The sequence below is a fragment of the Coffea arabica genome, chromosome 1e (assembly GCF_036785885.1).
Source record: "Coffea arabica cultivar ET-39 chromosome 1e, Coffea Arabica ET-39 HiFi, whole genome shotgun sequence".
NCBI lineage: Eukaryota > Viridiplantae > Streptophyta > Magnoliopsida > Gentianales > Rubiaceae > Coffea > Coffea arabica.
This window is the reverse complement of record NC_092311.1, coordinates 1,267,903-1,290,749: the sequence shown is the minus strand read 5'-3', so window position 1 is coordinate 1,290,749 and position 22,847 is coordinate 1,267,903. Positions and strand designations below refer to the sequence as shown.

At 34.0% G+C, this 22,847-nt stretch overlaps 2 protein-coding genes and 1 long non-coding RNA gene across 3 annotated transcripts; 1 reads left to right on the top strand and 2 right to left on the bottom strand.

Moving 5' to 3' along the window:
- Positions 1-1,020: 1,020 nt before the first annotated feature.
- Positions 1,021-1,991, bottom strand: LOC113690682 (ribonuclease S-2-like). Its single transcript, XM_027208681.2, has 2 exons — positions 1,725-1,991; positions 1,021-1,637 (listed from the first exon to the last, which is right to left on the bottom strand). Exons 1-2 carry the CDS (start codon positions 1,989-1,991, stop codon positions 1,221-1,223), a joined length of 684 nt encoding a protein of 227 aa, XP_027064482.2. The 3' UTR covers positions 1,021-1,220.
- Positions 1,992-5,496: 3,505 nt separating this feature from the next.
- On the bottom strand, positions 5,497-7,041 carry LOC113690675 (F-box/kelch-repeat protein At3g06240-like). The gene has a single exon (XM_027208670.2). It carries the CDS (start codon positions 6,814-6,816, stop codon positions 5,668-5,670), a length of 1,149 nt encoding a protein of 382 aa, XP_027064471.1. The 5' UTR covers positions 6,817-7,041; the 3' UTR covers positions 5,497-5,667.
- A 10,349-nt stretch (positions 7,042-17,390) lies between these two features.
- Positions 17,391-20,178, top strand: LOC140007609 (uncharacterized). Its single transcript, XR_011814898.1, has 2 exons — positions 17,391-17,601; positions 18,830-20,178. It is a non-coding gene; the product is annotated as an uncharacterized lncRNA (long non-coding RNA).
- Positions 20,179-22,847: the final 2,669 nt, after the last annotated feature.

Here is a 22,847-nt window from a genome sequence, read left to right as displayed (position 1 = left end):
GTAATATTTAGTTGTTCTAAATTTGCCTAAAATTATAAACTTTGGGCGCTGCATTTGTATTGGTTGAAATATTAGGGTCTAGTTTTGCACATCAACTAAACATTGGGATAAAAAATGTAGTTCTCTCTTATATTTAGGCCAAGTAGATGAATAGAATATCATAAAGAGTTTGATTTTTTTCTCCTTTTTTTTTCTCTTCTCAGAAGAAGCCAATAGTAAACACGGGTTTTATGCTAAATTGTAATTGTTTTAATCTTAAATGTAAAGGCTGAAAAGCAAATTGGTATTTGAGTAATTTCTTTTTAGATCAATTATCTTTTATTTTAAAACAAAATCTCTTATAAATGTTTGTTGATAAATGAATCGGTATTTTAGTGAATATTTTTATTGATATTTGGATAGATTATCTTTAACATGAAAACTACTTTATATGCAATACCACTTATCGTTTTTAATGGCAAACCGAAGCAACAAAATATAAACAATGGTTACTACTCCCTTCCAAGCTAATTGAAGATTACAAAAACCAGGGGATTCTATCTAAATTTAGCATGCCTAACCAACTTTGTAAATTGAGAAGATTGTACGTTTTGCTTGTCTGGATAGAGCATCTGCCACAGAATTTGTTAATCTTAATGGGCGAGTAAAAGTGAAATTTCTTTCCTTGAATCATACTCTTAATTTGGTGGAGAATGGTAATGACCTTCTAGGGAACTATTGTCTTGCCCTATCATTTGCACCAAAATCTTGGAACCTATGTCCACCTCCACCTGATAGTAACCTTGATTGAGGCAAAAGCTGCATACACCATCTAAAAGCGCTAGACATTCAGCCTCCGTATTAGTTTTAACGCTGAAGAAAATTGAAAACCCCAATAATTTATTACCAAAATTTGTTTCAAGGCATGGTCATATAGATGAATGTCAGCAGAAACTTATACTTAAGCAACGAAAACAAACTAAATTTAATGATTGAATTTAGTTTGATGCTTCAGTTTGAAATGTAAAAGCTGACAAATGAATGAAATCCGACAGCTAGTCAATAATACCATAATAGCTCTCTTGTAATGTTGTAACTTTTACTTGTCTTCATTATCCTTGTTTCACACACTTCATCTCAGAATTCATTTGATTTATTACATGATCTTCCATCACAATAACGATGTTCAATGCCATTTTTAAATCAGAAGTACTAAAGTGCGGTGGAAATGGTGAGATGATTTATGCAGGGAAATTTATCGTGCCGATGCCACAACTCCCAGTTCGCAGAAATTGTGAAGGACAATCAATAATCGTTGTCATAGTAGCAGTGAAACAAATGCCAATTTCTACCAAGGCTGGAGTTTGATGGGGAGGAGTCACACACATCAAATCTGGCACATGGTTACTGATAGCTCTGTAAATTGTAGAATTTACCGAACTTACGGTAGGATTGCTGCCGGGAAATATATTGCTAAGCTGAATAGTCCTGCTGAAGTATGTAGCTTCGGGATACATGTTTTCCGAGCACGTCCCATGCTTTTTCCATTCATGTTTCCAAAATGATTGAAACCTCGGCTCTTGAAAATTTTGCATAGTTGGCAATGGTTTGGCGAGGTCTGGCCACCGTAAGTTTCTATTGTTCCAATCCTGGAAATTCTGCTTACAAGAATGATAATTACATTAGTGAATCTGTGTAAGTGCATATTTCATGTTCAAGACATAAGAAAGCCCGATAGAAATTACCTGTAGTTGAGTATATGAAGTCGTTGTGCAAATTTGCAAAATTTTGGTGAAGTTGCCCGGCCAAAGACCATGGATTGTGAAAACGGTTGGTAGAGGGATTCTTTGACATCTGCTTGGATTAACAGTACAATAGCCTCTCGGCCATTGTTGCACAAAGGTAAGGTACTGAAAGCTTGAGTTGATTGTTAGGGGGCAAAGCATGAGAATCAGAAGGACAAGTTTAAACACTAGCCCATCATCCCAACAACAGTATAGCAATTGGCACATAAAATTTTTGGTTGTGGAGAGTGGAAGATTATACTGAGCCTATTTATAGAACTGCTGATTAAATTTTACTTCCTATGTCCCACTTTGTTAGGTTTATTTTACTTTTTCATTCTTCTAAATTATAATCCACTATTCAATTGAAGAATGTAGTTAACTTATAATTTCTCTAAAATACTTTATTTTTAATGTAAGTTGTTATTGAGTATAACCAAACTTATTTAATATAAAGCTAATTAGTTATACTCCATTTAATGTAAGGGAATTTTAGAAAGATAATACGCCAGATTTATTCTTCCAACAAAATTAATTAACTTTTCTTAAATTGTGTGGAAGAACAAACCAAACCTATAAAGTTCAAAAGCAGTACTAAATCTATTAATGTTATTGGTCCATAGGGTCATATTATTTGGGAGGGATTTCTATGTTATAAATTGACGCGAGAAAGGAAAAATATGAAAAAGAAAAGCCATTAAACCATATATCAACTATTTGCAAACATGTATTTGATACTCAAGAAATTTTAATGACTAATCTGCCATTCCATAAGACTGGAAAAATTGGAGATAGTTTGATAAACTGATTTCTATTGTTAAGTTGGGAAAGTAAAAGGTGTAATAGCATTAGTATTTTATTTAATTTTAAACAAGCAACATTTTATGGTCAACATGTTTTCTTTTTCTGTGGTCAAATATGCAACATGTGACTTGTTTGATTAAAACAAAAAGGGAAAAAATGGTACCATACATGAGCCATGTTGCTCATGTGCTAAGTTGCAATGTTTGCTTTAGCGCCCAAGAACTTATAGGCTAGAGAATCAAACAATTTACAACTCCTATAAATCATTCATATTCCTGCTGAAGTTTAGGCAATCTATTGCTAAATGTTTGACACAATTAGGACTATTAACCAAATATGAGTAGAATTCATCAATTAATACAATATTTGGCTAAGGTCAAGGGACAAATAATTATAAATTTAGCAACAAATTGCAACCTATCAAAATTCGTTCTCCATAATTTCACAAAAGAAAAAACAAAATCCACACTCCAAAAGGAAACGGCCTGCTTACTTTTGCCCAAAAAAATGAAAAGAAAAGAAACGCATGAGCCTTGGATCGAAAAATAAAAGGCTTCGTGCCTCACATCTGTTTAATGCGAGGTATGAAGTAATTTTCTTTTTTTTTTTCTTTTGCAGATTGGAAATTCAATGGGGCATTGCATTGGTGGAATTCTACACTTAAAACACCCCTTTTGCAGAATTTTTTTAAAATTCATCATCAACTTGGAAATTTCTCTCATATTCAGTTAAGAAATAGGATGAACAGCGACATGTTTAGTGTTTAATAGCATTGTGTATTTGTATTTGGGTTGGTATTTTCATAAGAACCACTGTCATTTGTAGCAATTTGATATTTTTGTGACTCATGTAAAGTTCAAAAATAGTACTGAATCTGTTGATATTATTGGTCCACAAGGTAATATTATATGGGAGAGATTTCTATGGCATGAATTGATAGGAGAAAGGAAAAAATGAAAAAGAAAAACAATTAAACCATATATCAACTATATGCAGACATGCAATTGATAGTCAAGAAATTTTAATGGCTAATCCGCCATTCCGTAAGACCGGCAAAATTGGTGATAGTTTGATAAATTGGTTTGGGTAAATAGCCAATTTCGTTTATAAACTTTTGTACTAGTGCCAATGTAGTTCCTAAATTTTATTTCTAACTAATTTGATATGTGAATCTATTTTGTGGTTCTAATGTGGCAGCACTAACCAAATTGACCAACTAAATAGGGATTTTGAAAATGTCACACGAGGATGTAATAAATCAAGTAAATCATATTAAAAAATTACAAGATTTAATTTTCAAAAAGTTTTGCGTGGTGATCTTTTACATGATTTAAAAGTTTTATTTGATGATTTTTTTAATATAATTTACTTGTTTTATTACAGTCGCATGAGTGACATTCCCATAATATCCCTTTTTAGTTAGTTAATTAAGAGCCAAGTTAGTTTTAGATAGTAGTGCCACCGCATAAATCCTTAATTGAAACTGCAAAATAAGTTCAAGTATCAAAGTAACCAAAAATAAAAGTTAGGGACGAAATTGGCAAAATTGGTGATAGATTTAATGGCTAATCTGCCACTCCATAAAAGGTACCATGCATGAGCTGTGTTGCTGATGTCCTGTGCTACGGCAATGTTTGCGGCAGACATAGGCACATGTTGGAAAAGAACTTGGTCCATGGTTTCCAAATCCCCTCGACAGAATCATAAAGAACCAGAAGTTGAAAGTTTTCACTCTTCGAAAAACTGAAGTCCAGCGAGACTCATACTGCTGACTCCAAATGCTGAAAACCATGGTTAAATTTTAGTTATTTTTGAAATTGCACTAACATGCAAAATCCCTTTTTCGTTGTCCACACAATTTACTAAAGTAAGTTAACTTTTTTTTTCGTTTGAACCCTCTCACTTATACTCCCTTGTTCTCAACCATCCAACCCATTTCTCTATTAAATCAATGGGCCGTTTGGTTTAGGGGTTTTGGTATTTGAAATTACAATAATTTTAATAATGTGCACTTGATCCAATATAATGAGAATTGAAATATTGAAATCATGTTTTAAAATTTGATCATTCATGATTCCTGACTAAATTGAAAAGAAGTGACCAAAATCCTCATTAATGGGCCCTCTATCCATTATTCCATTTCCCTTTCCAATTCCAAAGCAAGAACCAAGCGCCTCCTAAGTTACTTGATTCTCCATTCTGGTTCATTTTGCCAGTTGCAAATTCTGGTTACTAAAGTACTCCAAAGCACATGTAAGGGATAAATATCTCATTCCAATGCTACAACTCCCATCTCTTTCAAAAACGAAAGGGGTCACCGGCAATAAAGACAGAGTAATTGTATCGGGGTTGAATTTTCTAGTATTCGATTACACTTTCTAGGACAAATTACACTTTACATCCTGTGATTTAGTAATTTTTCACATAACCCCCTATAGTTTCAAAAACTATACTTAATCCCATAATAGTTTGGATTAAAGTGTCAAAGTGACGGAAATGATCATTTGTAATTAAACCTTTAAAAATGTCAAAATTACCCTTATAAATAAATACATGACACACTAATCCCGTATGATTTTGTGTTTTACCATATGACTCTTTTATGATTTAATACTTTATCATATAACCCCTTATGATTTTCAAAATATACACATAATCCCCCTTGGTTAATAAATAATTTTCAACTTTACATAAGGGTATTTTTGACATTTTAAGTGACTCCGTTACGAATGATCATTTCGTTACTTTGATACTTTAATTCAAATCATGAGGGGGTTATGTATAACTTTTGAAACTATAAGACATTATGTAGGAAAACACTAAATCACAGGAGGATAAAGTGTAATTTGTCCAACTTTCTAGGCAACGGGAAGCCTTGGGGAACTCATTCTTCTCCTCTTTAACTTTGATATAACAAGAACAATTAAGGTTCAGAGATCAAACATGCACCAAGTAACAATCATAAAGTTCAAATTTCTAACATATGATTCAAATGAAAAGACTTATTGTAAAAGCTAAGGCATCAAACCAAAAAAAATACGACCAATATTAAACGCATCTAACGAGCATGATTTTTCCAATTCCCCATTTGATCTCCAGTTCAGTTCATTCGACGACCGCATAGTTCACCGAGAGCAACCAAACTTTCATGATAAATATCAGCTTGCAAGGTGGTTGGAGACCCATGAATGTTGTATTTTGTAAGACTTCCTCGATTATCACCTAGGACAGGACATGAAGCCAACTGTCCATTGCTCATTTCCCAAAGCAGTTTATTACTGTTCCACGAAGATAACGGGCAGTCGATTCCTGAGAGTGGTCCTATGGAAAACTTTTTAACCCAAGACTCCTGCACACCGTACTCCATCATCACCCATATGTCGAAATGCTGATCCGAAATTTGACTCCCTGTAATGTTATACCACATCAAGGCAAGTGAATTGTCCAAGACAATGAGTTTCTGCATGCCATATTCTCCTTCAGTGTCTGGTGCTCCATCAGGAAATTGAATTTCTCGAAATTGCTCAGTGCTAAATTCAAAAGAAAGGATCTGGAGGCCAAAAGAATCAGTAATTAATGGTGTGCACCAATGGAAGCATCCATTAAATAAAACAGAGAAGCGTGGGTTATACACCCATTCTGGCAGGGTGACGTCTGGATCGAGTTCTCTCCAAGAATTAGTACTGAGACTGTATATGTCAACTTTGCAGGAATTAAGATCATCATTGTATTCGTCAGGAGTAATTTCTGTAAAAGTGATGATCTTGAAATCGTCACTGACTGCATCAAACCCAAACCCCATTTCACCCAGCTGGCAAAAATACCCTTGTGGGCAACGAAAGGGAGGATCAGGGAGTGTAAGAAACTCTCGAGTTGCAGGATTGCACAAATAAATACCACCCGATTCATTACTTTTAAGACAAATTATGCCATGGCATGTGCCGACCAAAATCATATTGAGGTAAGTTGAGTACGGCACCTCAAAATCAGGGGCCACAACCTGGAGAGATAAAGATTCATCCTTTGAATGGAGTGATAAAACAATTTTTCTCTCATCCTTGATGAAGCGCTTCACCAGGATGACACCTTCCTGATCGCCGTTCTTGGCTCGAGTGACATGCAAATGCGTGAAACGGGGGCTTTTGATCAAAGAGCACCAAGATTTGCTAACGCATTTGAATTGGAACAAACATTTCACGGGTAATCTCACCAAGATCTCCATCAGGATGTCCTCCGAAAGAACATCCATTTCTGTGGGTTGTTTGGTCAATAGATTGATAGCAGAGGAGCAGAAAAATAAAAATAAGGTTGCGAAGATAAGGGTTCATCAAGAGGTCTCCTCATTTGCAGCTTTCATCAAGGCTCTCCTTTCTTCAGTGGGATCATTTCCTCGCGAGTAGTGAGAAGATTTATTGAATGGATTGCTACTTACTCACTTGGGTTCATCTAGGGCACTCCTCATTTGTAGCTTTCATCAAGGGCTCTCCTTGCTTTAGTGGGATCATTTTCTCACAGCTCACCAGAAGTAGTGAGAAGATTTATTCAATGGATCGCTACTTACTCACTTTATGATTAATTGGGAATAGAGTGAACGGCCGGAATGATCGCTCAACTACTCAAAATAGCATCCTTTGGTTATCAAACATTTTTTATGACCAAAAAGATCATTAAATTCACATAAACGTGCTAGCAGAGTCATTTTACCGAATTTTAGTGATAAATCATCTTGTTACAAGGCATTCACTCATGCAGGAATATTTTTTAGGGGGCAAAAATGTCCCACAAGCTCTTCCTTAAACGAAGGTGGCCTTATATAGCATGATCGAATGAGTTGGATGACTTTAGTGGTTTTGAATATCATTGTACTTTATAATTTGGTTTCATTGAGAAATCATGATTTTTTTCAATCAGTATTATAATGCATGTCTGATTCGTTGAACCCTCGCCTCCTGACTCTTGAACTCAACTGACTTCTACTACATAACCCATGCATATTAGTTCCAATTTCACTCATATTTTGAACAAAGTCCCTTGCTTTCAAAAAGGATTGCTATTCATTTCACGTATTCATCTCATTTATTAATTTTTCCCTTTTTCTGCTTTACTTCGATATAGAACTCATGATTTTCTTGTTCTCATAACTGTTTGCTTGCATCAAACATTTGGGCTTGGCTCCACATATATAAGGCCTAAGAGGACACAGTTAAAAGAAGATGATGAAAAATCTTAATTAACTAAATTTATCTCTAGGTGCTCCCTCTTATAGCACTTGAATGAGCTAAGGATTTCATTTTTTTTAAATGTTTTATTTTAAGTGTAAGTGGAATGGTTCAAACTCAATATTTCTCACTTACACTCTTACCTTCGAACCATCCAATCCACCACTCCCTCCCCTAGTTAAGGCTTTCATTTGATTCGAAAAAATAAAAAAAAGGTGGGTTGTCCTTGAACTTAGAAATTGCAAGTAAAATAGAAGTTCATTAGTGAAACAAAATTTTCTCCATTTTCACTTGGCAATTCGTATCTGTGTTTTCTTTTATTATTTTTTAAACTATTTTTGAAAAAATAAGGAAAAAAAAAAACCATCCAGAGCCGGCAATATTTTTTGGTAAAAACAAATAACTCTCCTTGGAAAAAAAACAAATAATGATTGATTATAACTCATTGGCCGATAAACAACAATTACGTGGTGTTTCTGTAACTCATTAGCTGAATTAGTATGCATTCTTAATTGCTATTAATACTTTGAAAGCAAGTGGCAGGTCAAATCAATTGTCTCTCTTTATTTTTCTCTTTATTCAATGCAGATGATAACAAATAAAGATTGTGAAAAAGAAATTGTGAAAGAAAGTCAATTCTTGTGGTAATATTTAAGTTTGGTCAAAGAAGTCGCTTCTTTATGAATATGGATTCTCTAATGGATAAGATAAGGCTAAGACGAAAAGTTGAGGCAGAGTTTATTGCCAATCAGCAAATTAGGTTTTTAAGAGTTCGTTCTTTTATGACAAAAATAAATGCCTGTTTGGCGCAAGCACCAAGCAACAGCCCTGTCAAATTCCAGACGGGATCCTCTGTCCAATTTTTTGTGTCCAATTTCCTGTCCAACATAAAACTACGTAGTTCCACTTATTCTTGTGGCTGACGTGGCACATAAAAATTTTTTAGATTATTCTTTCCGTTAGGCCCAGCTGCAAATTTTGCTTTGTACTTCCAAGGATTTGATTGTCTCTCTGTATGTCTCAAATTTTGCTATGTCTTTCCGTTAGGCTAGTGGTTTGCTTTGGAGGAATTCACGGTGAATGGTTACAATTTGACAGGGCTGTTGCTTGGTGCTTGCGCCAAACAGGCATTTATTTTTATGTGCCACGTCAGCCACAAGAATAAGTGGAACTACGTAGTTTTGTGTTAGACAGAAAATTGGACAGAGGATCCCGTCTGCTTACCAGACGGGATCCTCTGTCCAATTTTTTGTGTCCAATTTCCTGTCCAACATAAAACTACGTAGTTCCACTTATTCTTGTGGCTGACGTGGCACATAAAAATTTTTTAGATTATTCTTTCCGTTAGGCCCAGCTGCAAATTTTGCTTTGTACTTCCAAGGATTTGATTGTCTCTCTGTATGTCTCAAATTTTGCTATGTCTTTCCGTTAGGCTAGTGGTTTGCTTTGGAGGAATTCACGGTGAATGGTTACAATTTGACAGGGCTGTTGCTTGGTGCTTGCGCCAAACAGGCATTTATTTTTATGTGCCACGTCAGCCACAAGAATAAGTGGAACTACGTAGTTTTATGTTGGACAGGAAATTGGACACAAAAAATTGGACAGAGGATCCCGTCTGACATGTAAGTGCAGTAATCTGGTATGGTAGTTGTGGAACTGACTTTCTTCTTCTAAATTAACTTTCTCTAAATGGTGCCTAGTTTTTTTTTTTATTGGTACATCCCAAGTGGAGAAGAGAACTAAAATCTTACAATTTGCGCGGCTCTATAAATAGAGGGATTAATCGCTTTAAACTATCATCTTCCACTCACACACAACACTATTTCATCAATTGGCCAAACTGGTACTTGAATTTCTAGAGATTTTGGCATGGTCTTTTAGGTCAACACGTATTTGTTAATCCTTAAGAGAGTCCTTTAATTTATCTCTAGTATTTTTGTTAACGATGGGATATCAGGAAAGAATTATTTTGTGGTACTATAAAATACGACAATAAAAATACTTATGACTTGGGGACCATAACCCTATTTATAAATAATATTCCTGTTATTTTTTGAATTCCTATTTCAACCCATCATAAAAATAGAAAATAATCTCCCCACATTAAAGGCATATACCCTACTAGATACATTAAATCTAAACCATATTTGATCACATTAATTAAATTTAACCTTATTTGACAGTATGCAACACATAATCATTCACATATAAGTTCAACTTTGGATTAAGGATTCAACAATTTCCTACTTGGACTATATGTGTAACCTTATAATTATACTTTGCAATTAACCGTATGAGCTCAACTCTACTGTCATTACTAAAATGTATTTATAGTCAATTCAGTCCACCAATCACACCAGAATAGGATCAAAGCGGCCTTTGTTACAATTTCATAACTCGACCCATCAATGGTCACATATATTGATATAATTGAATGACATGAATCATGATATAGATGTATAGCATGAAAATTTCATGTAATGTGATCATAACATGTCCATTTTCAACCCGTCCATATTAAATTTTCATGAGATTAAACCATACCAAAGTCAGAGTGTAATAAATCCAAACTTTATTTATGTATAAAATATCCTTAAAACATTAATAACCGAAAATTATTGTAAGAGTATTTAAAATAATAAACTCCCACTAAAACTGTGCATCATTTAATAACATGACACCTATACGAGTAGTATGCTCATGAAACATTTTAAGTGACAATTCTTTAATAAACGGATCCACAACCATGGAGTTTGTCCCGATATGCTCTATCGATAACTGTCCACTCTGCACTCTTATTTTAACAACCAAGAACTTGATATCTATATATTTAGATTTTGTCGAGCTCCTGTTGTTATTGGAATATAGAACTGCTGACTTATTATTACAAAATAATTTGATTGACCTTTCAATACTATCCACTATACGTAATCTTGTAACAAAATTTTGCAACAAAATTTCATGGTTGGACGTCTCATAATAAGTTATAAACTCTGCGGCCATAGTAGAAGATATTCTAAGAGACTATTTAGCACTCTTCTAGGATATGACACTTTCAGCCAACAAGAAGATATATCCTGACATTTAGTTCATAGTATCTTGGCATCCAGTATAATCGGAATCAGTATATCCAATGATCTCGAATTTATCTGATTTTCAATACGTGAGCATGTAGTCTTTTGTTTTTTGCAAATACCGCAAGACCCGTTTGGTTGTTTTCCAATAATTTAATCCAAAATTGCTTAAATATCTACCCAATATCTCGGTAATATACGCAATATCCGAACGCGTACAAATTTGAGCATACATCAAACTCCCCACTGCTGACGCATAAAGAATCTTTTACATCTCTTTTTCCTCAAAACCATTTTTAGGACACCACTAAAGACTAAATTTGTCTCCTTTAACCACAGAGGTGTCACCTGATTTATAATTTTGTATGTCATATCTTTTAAGAACCTTTTCGATATAACCTTTTTGTAATAGTTCCAAAATACCCTGAGAGTGATCCCGATGTATTTGTATGCTTAACACAAAAGATGCATCACCAAAATCTTTTATCTCAAAATTCATAGTTAGAAATCTCCTGGTTTCATGTATCATATGAGTCCAATTAGATCTATGCTTTGAGGTAGGATTGATCTTGGAAAAAGTGAGCTTGTTGAGATTACAAAATTTGATTATACATTTGGAAACTGGGGAGATGAGAATGATATTCTGCTAGTAATTATTCTTAGTTTTGAGTCTCAATTTATCGACCAATCTGTCAACTGTTGCTGTATTTTACCCAAGCATCATGAAACGAATGGCAATATGGAACTGTAGATCAGAATTGCTTTAAAATTTCAAAGAGGAGAAAATGTTGGACTGAATACTGTGCTGGCGAAAATGTTGGACAAAAGTTGTGCCGGGGCAAAGCCTTGCCAAATTCACAACAACACACTTCAGAGACAAAGAAAAGAAGCTACTGATGATTTAAGAGCCATCTCAATCAAATTCAAGATTCTAGCTGCTTTGCACTTCCCTCAACCACTTACAAGATGCACTTCCCTAGCAGTTATATAAATATTTTTATTTAGTTTTTTCAATTCTCAAATGTCAATGAGAGAATATATTCACAAGAAAAATAAAAATCTCAGTCAGAAAGAAATGAAAGGGGTGATCGAGTATGTCCATGTTTTGGAAATATTGGACAAGTAGAGTAGGAGAAAAAGAATTGGGAAAATTCGGATATTATGGCGAGAAATTCGAAATAATTGCTAGTGTCTTTAACTGAGAAAATTCAGTAACCTTAATTCATGGCTAACAATTGACGTTCAAATTTTTTGTTAATGACACTCTATGTTTTCCATGTTCTATTTGCTAAAATTATAATGAAATGTCATTAATAATAATTGAAGTGTCAATATATAACATCACTTTTAATTCGATTGGTGAATGAAGACCACCAGGGTTTGCCCCTTCACTCTGCATTCTTCCAAAATTTGAAAGAGCATATACCACTTTTATATTATGCTTTTCCTTTATTAATTATTTCATGCATATTTCCCAGTAGTCATCTTACAAAATTTTTCAGGAGGTACATAGCAAAATTTCTATCAATACTTTCTTTCAATTTTACATGTTAAAAATCCATCCCCTGCCCAACAAAGATCATAATCAGAATTTTGCATAAAGGCCACACCCTATTTTCTTTTGCGATATTTAAATAATTTTATTAATGAAAAGCATCAAATAACAGAAAATATTTTTAAAGAATATGTTATATGTGGGGCTCTAGTCATCGCCTCAATTTCCTAAATCTTTAGCCAAAGCCTAGCTAGATCTTGGCTTTGCCGAACTGTTGCCTGCTAATATTGTGGCTGACCCGTAAATCTGACACTTGACATATGCTGTATGCCTATAGTAGGCATGTAGAACTCTGCTTTAGAATAATGATAGTAATTAATGTTGATCAACCTCTGTCCTTTATGGATAATAATTAATGTTGATCAATTGATGGATATAATGTGTCCAAATGATATGTCACAATACTTCTGAGATGAAGGGATTTAAAGTACCAAAATAGTGGAATTTGGGAATTCAAATTTATTCACTCCATTTGGATTATTTATTTTCAAAGCTGTTTTTTTTGAATATTTTACGACATCAATGTATACGAAAAACTTTTACTGTTAATATTTTTTGCGGTGTTTTTGGAGAGAATTTTGGAATATATTTTGGAATGCTTTTTAAATTTAAAATATTTTTTAAAGTACTTTTTAAAAATTAACACTACCACTCAGAAACACCCCCACCCCCAGCCATCACACCTATCATCCTCTCCCTCCTTCTTTTCCCTCCCCCTCTCTCTTCCCTTTCCTCCTCCCTCTTCCTTCTCCCAGATATTCCTACTCCCCTCTTCCTCCTCCCCTCCCTTCCCCTCCTACTCGATCTAGCCCATCCCCTCCTCTCTTTCCCCGATCTAGAACTCTGCTTCAAGATAATGATAGTAATTAATGTTGATCAACCTTTGTCCTTTATGGATAGTAATTAATGTTGATCAATTGACAGACATAAGGTGTTCAAATGACATGTCACAATATTTTTTGAGATGAAGGGATTTAAAGTACCAAAATAGCGGAATCTGGGATTTCAAATTTATTCACTCTGTTTGGATTAGCTATTTTTACAGGTGTTTTTTTCAATATTTTACTATAGCAGTGTATATGAAAAACTTTTATTGTCGATGTTTTTTGTGGTGCTTTGGAGGGGTTTTTTAAATATATTTTGGAATAGTTTTTAAAGTTTAAAATTTTTTATAGTACTTTTTAAAAATTAACACTACCACTCACAAATACCCCCACCCCCAACCACCACACCCATCACCCTCCCCCTCCTTCTTTTTCCTCCTCCTCCCTCTTCCCCTTCCTCCTCCTCCCGTTTCCTTCTCCCAAATATTCCTCCGTCCCTCTTCTTCCTCCCCTCCCTTTCCCTGCCACTAGATTATTATTTTTTGCTACGTAACACAAAGATTTTGTACCAAATTTGGACTATTAGTTTTAAAATGATATTAAGGTAGAGAAAATCATATATACTCATGACCACTAGATACCAAAGAATGAAAGGGAAAATGATTGAAAAAATCTTCTCATTTGTCAGAATTGTTGCATTCAAAAGGCACTAAAATCTTCCGTGCCTTCAATTTCTCAAGTTCTGGTATTAAATAAGTGCATCCTTAATACAATGTCATCCTCCTAATGTTCCACATGGCCATTTGATCTTTCTTTTCAAATTCAACCCAAACCCTTCCAATTAAACTACCCTGCAGGCCACATATCTAAGTTCATGATAGAAAATGTTGTAATTTGAAGGTAAGACATAACATTTCGATTAGGGCCTTTTCTAACATCTCAGAATTTCTAGAGAAATCGGGAAAAATGAAAAAGGAAAAAAAAAGGATCACAAAGATTGTGCATCTGCAAAGAAAATATTCAATTAAGTAGTTCAAAAAAAATTAAAAAGAGGCGAGTTTAACCAACCTGAATAGATTTTAGGTGCAAAAACAAGAAATGCAGGATTGTGAAGTCCTCAAAAGTAATCCTAAATCCATTTTTATAGATTAATGTAGTAAGGGAAGTATATGATTTTGTACAAAGGAGAAGGAGCTACAGAGCAAGAGAGGGTCAGTTTTCTTCTGGTGTGATAAAATATTATCAGTTGTCAATGGGACTACAGGTGTTCCTTATGGCATCCTGAAAAATGTTTTTTTCAATTTTTCTATATTCACTTTTTTGTGAAAATAAATACAAGTTCTATTTTTCTCTCTTTTCTTCAAATAAATAAATAGCTACACTTAGCTTGTTAGGCCCCATCGAGTGCAACAATTCCAAGAATAATCTCACACAAAATTTTTGTGCTACTATCAATTAACTTCTCCTTTTCTTGTCTAACTAAGTGGCTTTGTCTAGGCATTTAGGGCAGAACATTTAACATGCTCCTCGTTAACAAAGTTTGGATTTTAAAACAAAAAAGGTATTATTCTAAGCTAAAAATGTAATGTTTAATTCCCTCTAGTTTCTCTTCCTCCTGTAACAAAGTTAGCCCCCCATTACAATTCGGTTAAGAATAAGATAATTACCCTACTACATATACTCACTTTTTCTGCACTTGTCTTATTATTTTTACAAAGTATATAGTCACTATCTTTTTTTTTGTTTAAATTTGGTAGAGAGTTGGAGGTCTGCATTTAAATTTATAATTTAAATCGCTAAAGAAGAAACTTTTAATTACTGAATATTGGTATATGGCTTGGGTAGACCATTATATTGAAGGGTATACGCCATGTTGTGATCAGTGACGGAGCCAGGATTTTTTCCTTGGGGGGGCCAAAATTTTTTCGAACAAAATTACCTTAATATGTTATGTTTAAAATAATTTTCATTTATTTAAATATATGACATCTTAAAATATTAAATATTAACTTTAATTATAAATGTATGTCTATTTCATAAATATATAACATAGTCATAACTAAAATTAAGACAAGAAATAACCTTTGATTAAATATCTTATAATATCACAAACCACCTAAGTTGCACATTATGAGAAAATGCTCCAATATGTCACTTGTACAAAAACAAATATATAACTATTTTCAATTAAAAAAAGATAAAAGTTATGTTAGCATACCTTGAAATTTCATCCTCTTTTATTAAAAATAAATTGAGATTTACGTTCTTTTATAGAATTAAATTCATGTATAATTGAATCAATGCTAAATTTTCGAACAACTTCCTTTTTTTATGTACATTGTTGGGCAATCATTCAAGAAATTATCCATTATCTTGTTTTGGAGTTTTGTTTTGATTATCTTCATAATTGAAAATGTCCATTCTATAGACTATAGAATGGAGCCAGGATTTTTTCCTTTTGGGGGGGGGGGGGGGAATTTTTCTGAACAAAATCATCTTAATATGTTATATTCAAAATAATTTTCATCTATTTAAATATATGACATCTTAAAATATCAAATTTTAATTTTAATTATAAAGGTATGTCTATTTCATAAATATGCAGCATAGTCATAACAAAAATTAGGATAAGAAATAACCTTTAATTAAATATCTTATAAGATCACAAATTACCCAAATTGTACATTATGAGAAAATGCTCCAATATGTCACTTGTGCAAAAACAAAAATATAATTATTTTCAATTAATAAAAGATAAAAGTTATGTTAGCATACCTTGAATTTCAACCTCTTTTTTTAAAAGTAAACTGAGCTTTACGTTCTTTCATAGAACTAAATTCATCTATAATTGAATCAATACTAAATTTTTGAACAACTTCCCTTTTTTTATGTACATTGTTAGATAATCATTCAAGAAATTATTTTTTATCTTGTTTTGGATATTTGTTTTGATTATATTCATAATTGAAAATGTCCGTTCTATAGTTGCAGTTGATATAGGAAGAGTGAGAACAAATGTAATCAATCTGTCAACAACAGAATAGACACTCAATTTCTTGTTTTCACAAAGCCTTCAAGTAATTATTTGTACATTTGTATATGAGTCAACATGAGTATAGATCACTAATTTTAAATTTTTTATCAATTAGGTTAAGTTGTATATTTGTATATGGACCAATAAAGTAATTATTTTTATTTTAGCCCATTGATAATTATGAATTGAGTCCTTTATTATAATATATAAAATTGGGTCAATTTATTATGGATTATCAAATTATATGTTTAATTTTTTGAATGTTAAATAATTAGCACAATAAAAAAATAAATAACTTTTTTTTGAAGAAAAAATTAAATCAAAGTTGGCTAATTCATATACACACACAGAGAGATATATATATATATCTATATATATAAACTCTCATAATATAAACTAAAATTGTAAAAAATTAGGGGGGGCCAACTTTGTCTTATACATATATTTACATATTATGAATTAAAATTTTCAAAACTTAGGGGGGGCCATGGCCCCCTCTGCCCCCCTTGGCTCCATCATTGGTTGTGATGGATATGCAATGTGCCACGCACGCCCAAAAAGACACTAATGATATCAAGAATTTCATTACTTGATATAAGTTTGACTGAATTAGAATAATTATAGAAAATTCAAGTTACTCAAATTTGGCTCAAATTTGACTCCATAAAAAGTTCATTTGTAATTGAAACAACTCAAGTTTAATCACAATTTGGAACTTGTTTAGATAAACAAACAAGTTTGACTATTAATGTGTTAGATTTTATTGGATGGAACATGTATACTATATGGTATGTTATGTAATGCACTAATATTAACAACTTATCAACAAATAGTTGAATAAAAATGGTGGGCTATCCAAATATCATATAAGAAATGGCTCATTATGATACTCAGTGACTTTTAATTGATTCTTATACATTATCATGTGATCCATATAATGCAACTAATATTTTTTGATTTAACTTGATTATATTCATTTACACTTTGTATCTTTTATTGTATCTACCTTGCTAATTCTAAGACTACTCCATTTCCAAAATTATCTACCAATACTTCGTATTGTATACTTGCGGTACCTAACAACAAATACATTTGAACAAAAAAACAAAAAGAAAAAAAAGAAAGAGTGTTAAGCCAAGAGTAGCACCAAGTGTCATTCGGTTCCCGCCCTTTCTTGGCACTTGGACCTTTGACAAACTGACACAGGAAAACTGCACCTCATTTTTCAGTGGATCAGTCTATGCAATGGGGCTTAGGCTTTACTTTCCAGGACTTCACACAATCCGGGCTTTCTTGTTTTCGCTCTCACATTCTAGCATTCTAATCAGGTTTGATTAAACTCGCCTCTTTTACCAATTTTTTTGGTTATTTATTTGTTGGATAAGTACTTGTTTTTCAGCAGGTGTACAATTCTTGTGGTGGGTTTTGTTTTCTCTCGTTTTCTTTATCGTGTGCTTATTCTTGATTGTTATGCCCTGATTTCTCAGATATTAGGAAAAGCCCTGGTAAAATTGCTGTGCCTTACTTAAATTTTACAACTGTTTCTTTCATGAACTTTGACCTATAGCCTAAAGGGCCCTTTAATTGGAAGGATTTTGGGGAAAAAGCTGAGATTTTTTTATAAAAAAAAGTGTCAAATTGGCTGTTGGAAAAATTCCACAGGCTAAGGTTTTCAGAGTTTTAGAAATTTGAAGGGGATAAGATTTTAGTGCTTTTAGAATGTTATATTTTTGATTGATCAGATTCATTTATTTCATTTCTTAGGTAATCAATGGTAGTTAGTAACACCATTAGTTTCTAGTTCGTTGGTGAATGAGTTTACTGATGAATCATTATCTATACACCGTTATGCTTCGTTGCCCAAGTCTATGGTTTACAATGTTGTCGTTTAATCTGTTCTTTAGACACGAATTTTATCACAGGAGCTGTAAAAAATTCAATATTTTTGAAATTCAGGACTCCTTTGGATTAAGTTCTTAAGGGTCAAAATCGTGCAATCCTTTGCACTGAAAATCAGTATCTTTCGGGGATCTGAATATCATGTTCAAAGTTTTTCTATGTGAAGATTTGATACTAAATCTTGTGTTAGCAATGGCAGTAAAACTGAAAATCCCAGCATTCCACTGTTCTGATATTTCAAATCCCTTCTTTTCAGAAATCTTGAGTCTTTATTTGCGGTCAAAATTATTTTTATTTTTTATGTCCCATAGGGAACAGAGGTTGGAGCATTCTTTTTCACTTTGACTTTGTTCAGTAGCCTTAGAATTTGAGAGTTACTTTGAAGCCATTCTGAGATTTATGTTACTTGATTAGCTTTGTATGGAGAGGGCTTCTTGTGTTTGAATGGCTTTTTGAGTGCCAGATCAGTCTATGCTTATTATGATTGCAGCAATTTAGTCTGTTTCTTTGAGTATTAGAGTTTTTGTTATTTGGGGTGTATAGATGCAAGTTACCATGGATGTTGTCAATGGCTGACTCCTTTGGCAGTTACGAAGTAACTACATCACCTGTGCTGAATTTATTTTATTTGTTTTATGAATTAGTTGTTCTTTGCAGGGTCAGTATTTAGGTTCAACAAAGTTAAAGTGCCTTAAGCTCCTAGTCTGTGTAATGAAGACCAGGTTTGGGGAGTGACGAGGAATTCAAGAAGTAAAAGTTGATAAGGGAACAGATAAAGGAAGATGCCAACAGGGAAATGAAGAAGCTGAAATGCCAAATGTCACCGGAGAGGAACAGTTTTTAATGTTACAAAGGAGCAGAAAAAGAGAAAGCGCAGTGCAGATGTTGAAATTGCTATCGCATCTCCTATTGACAAATGTTCATCCAGACTTCGCCCAAGGAAGGAGGTACCTTCATTCCAGATGGTGGATTTGAATGAGAACGACATTGAAAGGATTGTGGGGATGAGAATAAAGGTTTACTGGCCAGACTTGAAAAAATGGTTTGCAGGAAGAATTAAATCGTTCAATGGGGAGAAGATGCTTCATACTGTAAACTATGATGATGGTGACGTAGAACAGTTGGAATTGAAGAAAGAGAAATTTGAACTTGAGGTCAAGCCTAAAGATGGTTTTTCACATAAAAGCATAACTTCACTCCAGAAAAAGAAAGAAGGATCTCAGTGGTCATGTGGTTGGGAAAACAAGTTTTAGCCAGGAGCATGTTAAGGCCAAGGACAATGCAAATATGGAAGGAGAACACAATCAGGATCCCGCTGGAGATGTGGTTGCCAATGTGAGTTTTAGCCAGGAGTATGCTAGGGTCAAGGATGAAGAAGAGATAGGAGGAGAAAGCAAGAAGGATCTCAGTGGTGATGTGGTTGCTAACAGGATTTATAACCAGAAGTATGATAAGGTGCCAGGAGTATGCTAAGGTCAAGGATGAAGCAGAGATAGGAGGAGAAAGAAAGAAGGATCTGAATGGCAATGTGGTTTCCAACACAAGTTTTAGCCAGGAATATGATAAGGTCAAGCATAATTCAAAGATAGAAGGAGAGGGTCCTAAAACTGCAGTGTCAAAGGAAGATGTGGAATCTAATCGAAGGGAACAACCTGCTGATAACAAGAGTGAGATAGATGAGAATCAGGTAGGTTCTGCAAGGCAAAATGCCAGGTACACTGATGTAGATGGAAGCAGAAAGCGTTGTGTCGTCAGGAGCAGACAAAAGTGACCACTAGATTATTGCTGAAATTAACTGAAAGAGGTTGAACACCATTTCTAGCAAGTAAGCCTGCTCTAGAAAATCATGCCTTTACTCTTAAAGGATGCCCTTCCATGGTGGTTCTCATCCTACTCCTTTCATTGCTTTATATTCATGCATTCAGGAAGTAATTTTACATGTAACAATTATGCACATAAAGCTTGTCCATTGATATCTAAAAGTAGCTGGGTACTGTTTGGGTTTTTGTCTATGTCCTGCCCCAGTGATGCTCAATTAATACTGATGACGAATTTTTAATTGTCATAAAATGTGTCTGTGTTTTGACTTAGACTTTTTGTTTTGCATTTCCTATGGTATGAAAGAGAAATGTCCATCCTTTCTCTAATAATAGATAGGAATTGAATTGTGCTATGCTTGAGATGGGTAAAAACTGCTAAATGAGAAAACTTACCGGGAGAGTGAAAGCTGAAACATTAGGTCACCACCATCCTTATGCATCACTTTCGCCAACCTAAGATGTGTCCTTGTCCTAGCAGACTTGAGTTTTTGAAATATCGACCGGAATAGAGAGCAATTAACATGGTTTCCTCTTCCTACAACCCACTATTTCAGATGAAAGAAAGGCTAAATAATTAAATTATAATTATTCCTGCCATCAGAATAGATGTAATCACCTGTGATTTTGTCGAAAGGCTGTAGCATTTGTGCTTTGTACTGCCTTAAACTGAATCTAGAAACTGAATCTTGGTTGTCTGAATCTAGGATTGCTCAGACAGCTATTGGATCCTTCATCCTTATGAAGTGTCTATAGCTGACTGTCTGTTTCACCCATTACCATTGCTAGGCTGATCAGCAAGACACAATGGTATATTTATGTGCACCAACAAGAGATTTGATTAGTTTGATTTGTATGGTTCTGTAATTTTAAGTGAAAATTTCACATGGAAATAGTATCTAAAGATTGCTGAAGGGCCAGAGCAAAGTGAAAGATTTGGGGCAAGGTTTTGTCAACAAATAAGAAGAGTGAACTGACAAGCTTAATATAGAAATTAAAAAGAGAAATGGAAATGCAAAACGTCATCGGATGTTGATGCTTCTCTCTGGATCCTTTTGCTGTCATGAGTCATTGACAGCTATAAGAGCTGAAGTCATCAACCAACTAAGGCTACGACTGCCAAAAAGGGAATTTGCATTGTGTTTCCAATCTGCGCAGAAAAGGAATCAATTCAGGATATTAATGTAACCAATTCTGGAAAATGCTAGAGCAATTCAGGAAGTTATAATAAATACTTGTCTATACATGAGTGGAGATGCAATTTGTAAAGCCAAAATTGAAAAAAAGAATAAAGTTGGTCAAGGCTAGCGCACACAACATATTACAATGCAGCATGTTTTGGACTCAATGAAATTGTTGCCCATTTGTGGAACTATCCGCTTAATAACACAGTACAGCTTGTCTATCTAGATCAAAGGTTGTAAGTGTGGGAAATAAGAACGAGCCTTTATAATATGCGTTCTCAACATGTCTGTTTCTTCATAAAGAACTTCCGCAATACAAATTTGGAAACTGCCAAGAGAATTATATTTGTCTAAGGATAGCAAGCCTGTAGTTTTCATGTAAAATATCAAGTTGATGGTAATAAAAGGAATTTGGGCAGCCAAGATCAAGTAGTTCTGACAAAGAAAACTAGTGAAATAAAAGCTGCATCATGACCCATTTACCTAACGAAATGCAGGAACTATATTAGCTTGCCCCTCTCCCTGTGTTTTTCCTCCCCCTTCTTAATTATGCCATTTCTTTTTTCTTGGTTAAGATGGAGGAATAAGACCAGTATTTGCATCTTCAAGGTCCCTACTCTTAATAGACACCAAAACTGTTCTGACTTGTGATTCTTAACATAGTTTTCATAAATGTTTTCAACAATTTGTGTTCCTATAGCAGCATTAAATAGAATTTATTTGGTAATCTGATAGAGCCCACAAACAACTATGGTTTAGAACTTAGGTTGCAGGACCCAATGTACTCCCCAATGGCTTCAAATCTATCAGGAAATCTTTGAAGTATCTTGCGAGGAAAGAAAAGAAAAGGACTGTCATTGTAAATTTTACTGGTCCACTGATACAACGTCATCCATGGTGTGATAAATAATCAAGACTACTTTTGACTTCTTTGTTGATTTTATGGGGATTCCGCTGCATTATTTTTAATTCTCTGTTTGCAGTAGAATATCTCACTTTTTACTTCTGGTCCCTACAGAATTCCATCCACCAGAGTCCTGAATGTCGGAAGGATGATATCCGACCTAGTCCAGTCCCTTTGCTTTTAGGATACTTTTGTGTGGAAACCAGATGAAGTACATAGTTATATCATTTTGAAAGAAACCAGAATTCCGCACTTAACCTGTTTATGTTGTGAATCTCCTTTGAAGTATGAACTATATAGCCATATTATGTGTACATTTTTCTGTCAAGTTCCTACTTGTGCTGATCTCTTGCATGTATCTGATACATTTAGTTCCATGGTATACATAGAAGGCCAACATAACTAAACTGCATTATATAATTGGAGGGCAGTGAAACTTTTGGTTGATATATAGAAATGCCTGAACAAAGCTCTAAATTGTCTGTAAGAAATGTGCTTCTTCTACACCTCCCATTTTATCAGCAGCAGAAAGAAATCATCATAACTATTTGAGGAGAGGATATGGTTGTCGCGGTTGTAAAGAGATTTGGACTTTTAACTACTTCAGGCCCAATTATCAAATACCAAGTTGTTTTAATATGTATGGGCCTCTATTACAAAAAAAAAAAACCAAAAATAAAAATTAAGTTTGGCCTTGGACCCAATTATCAAATACCAAGTTGCTCTAACATGTGTTGTCTTCTATTACCCCAAAAAAAAAAAAAAAACCC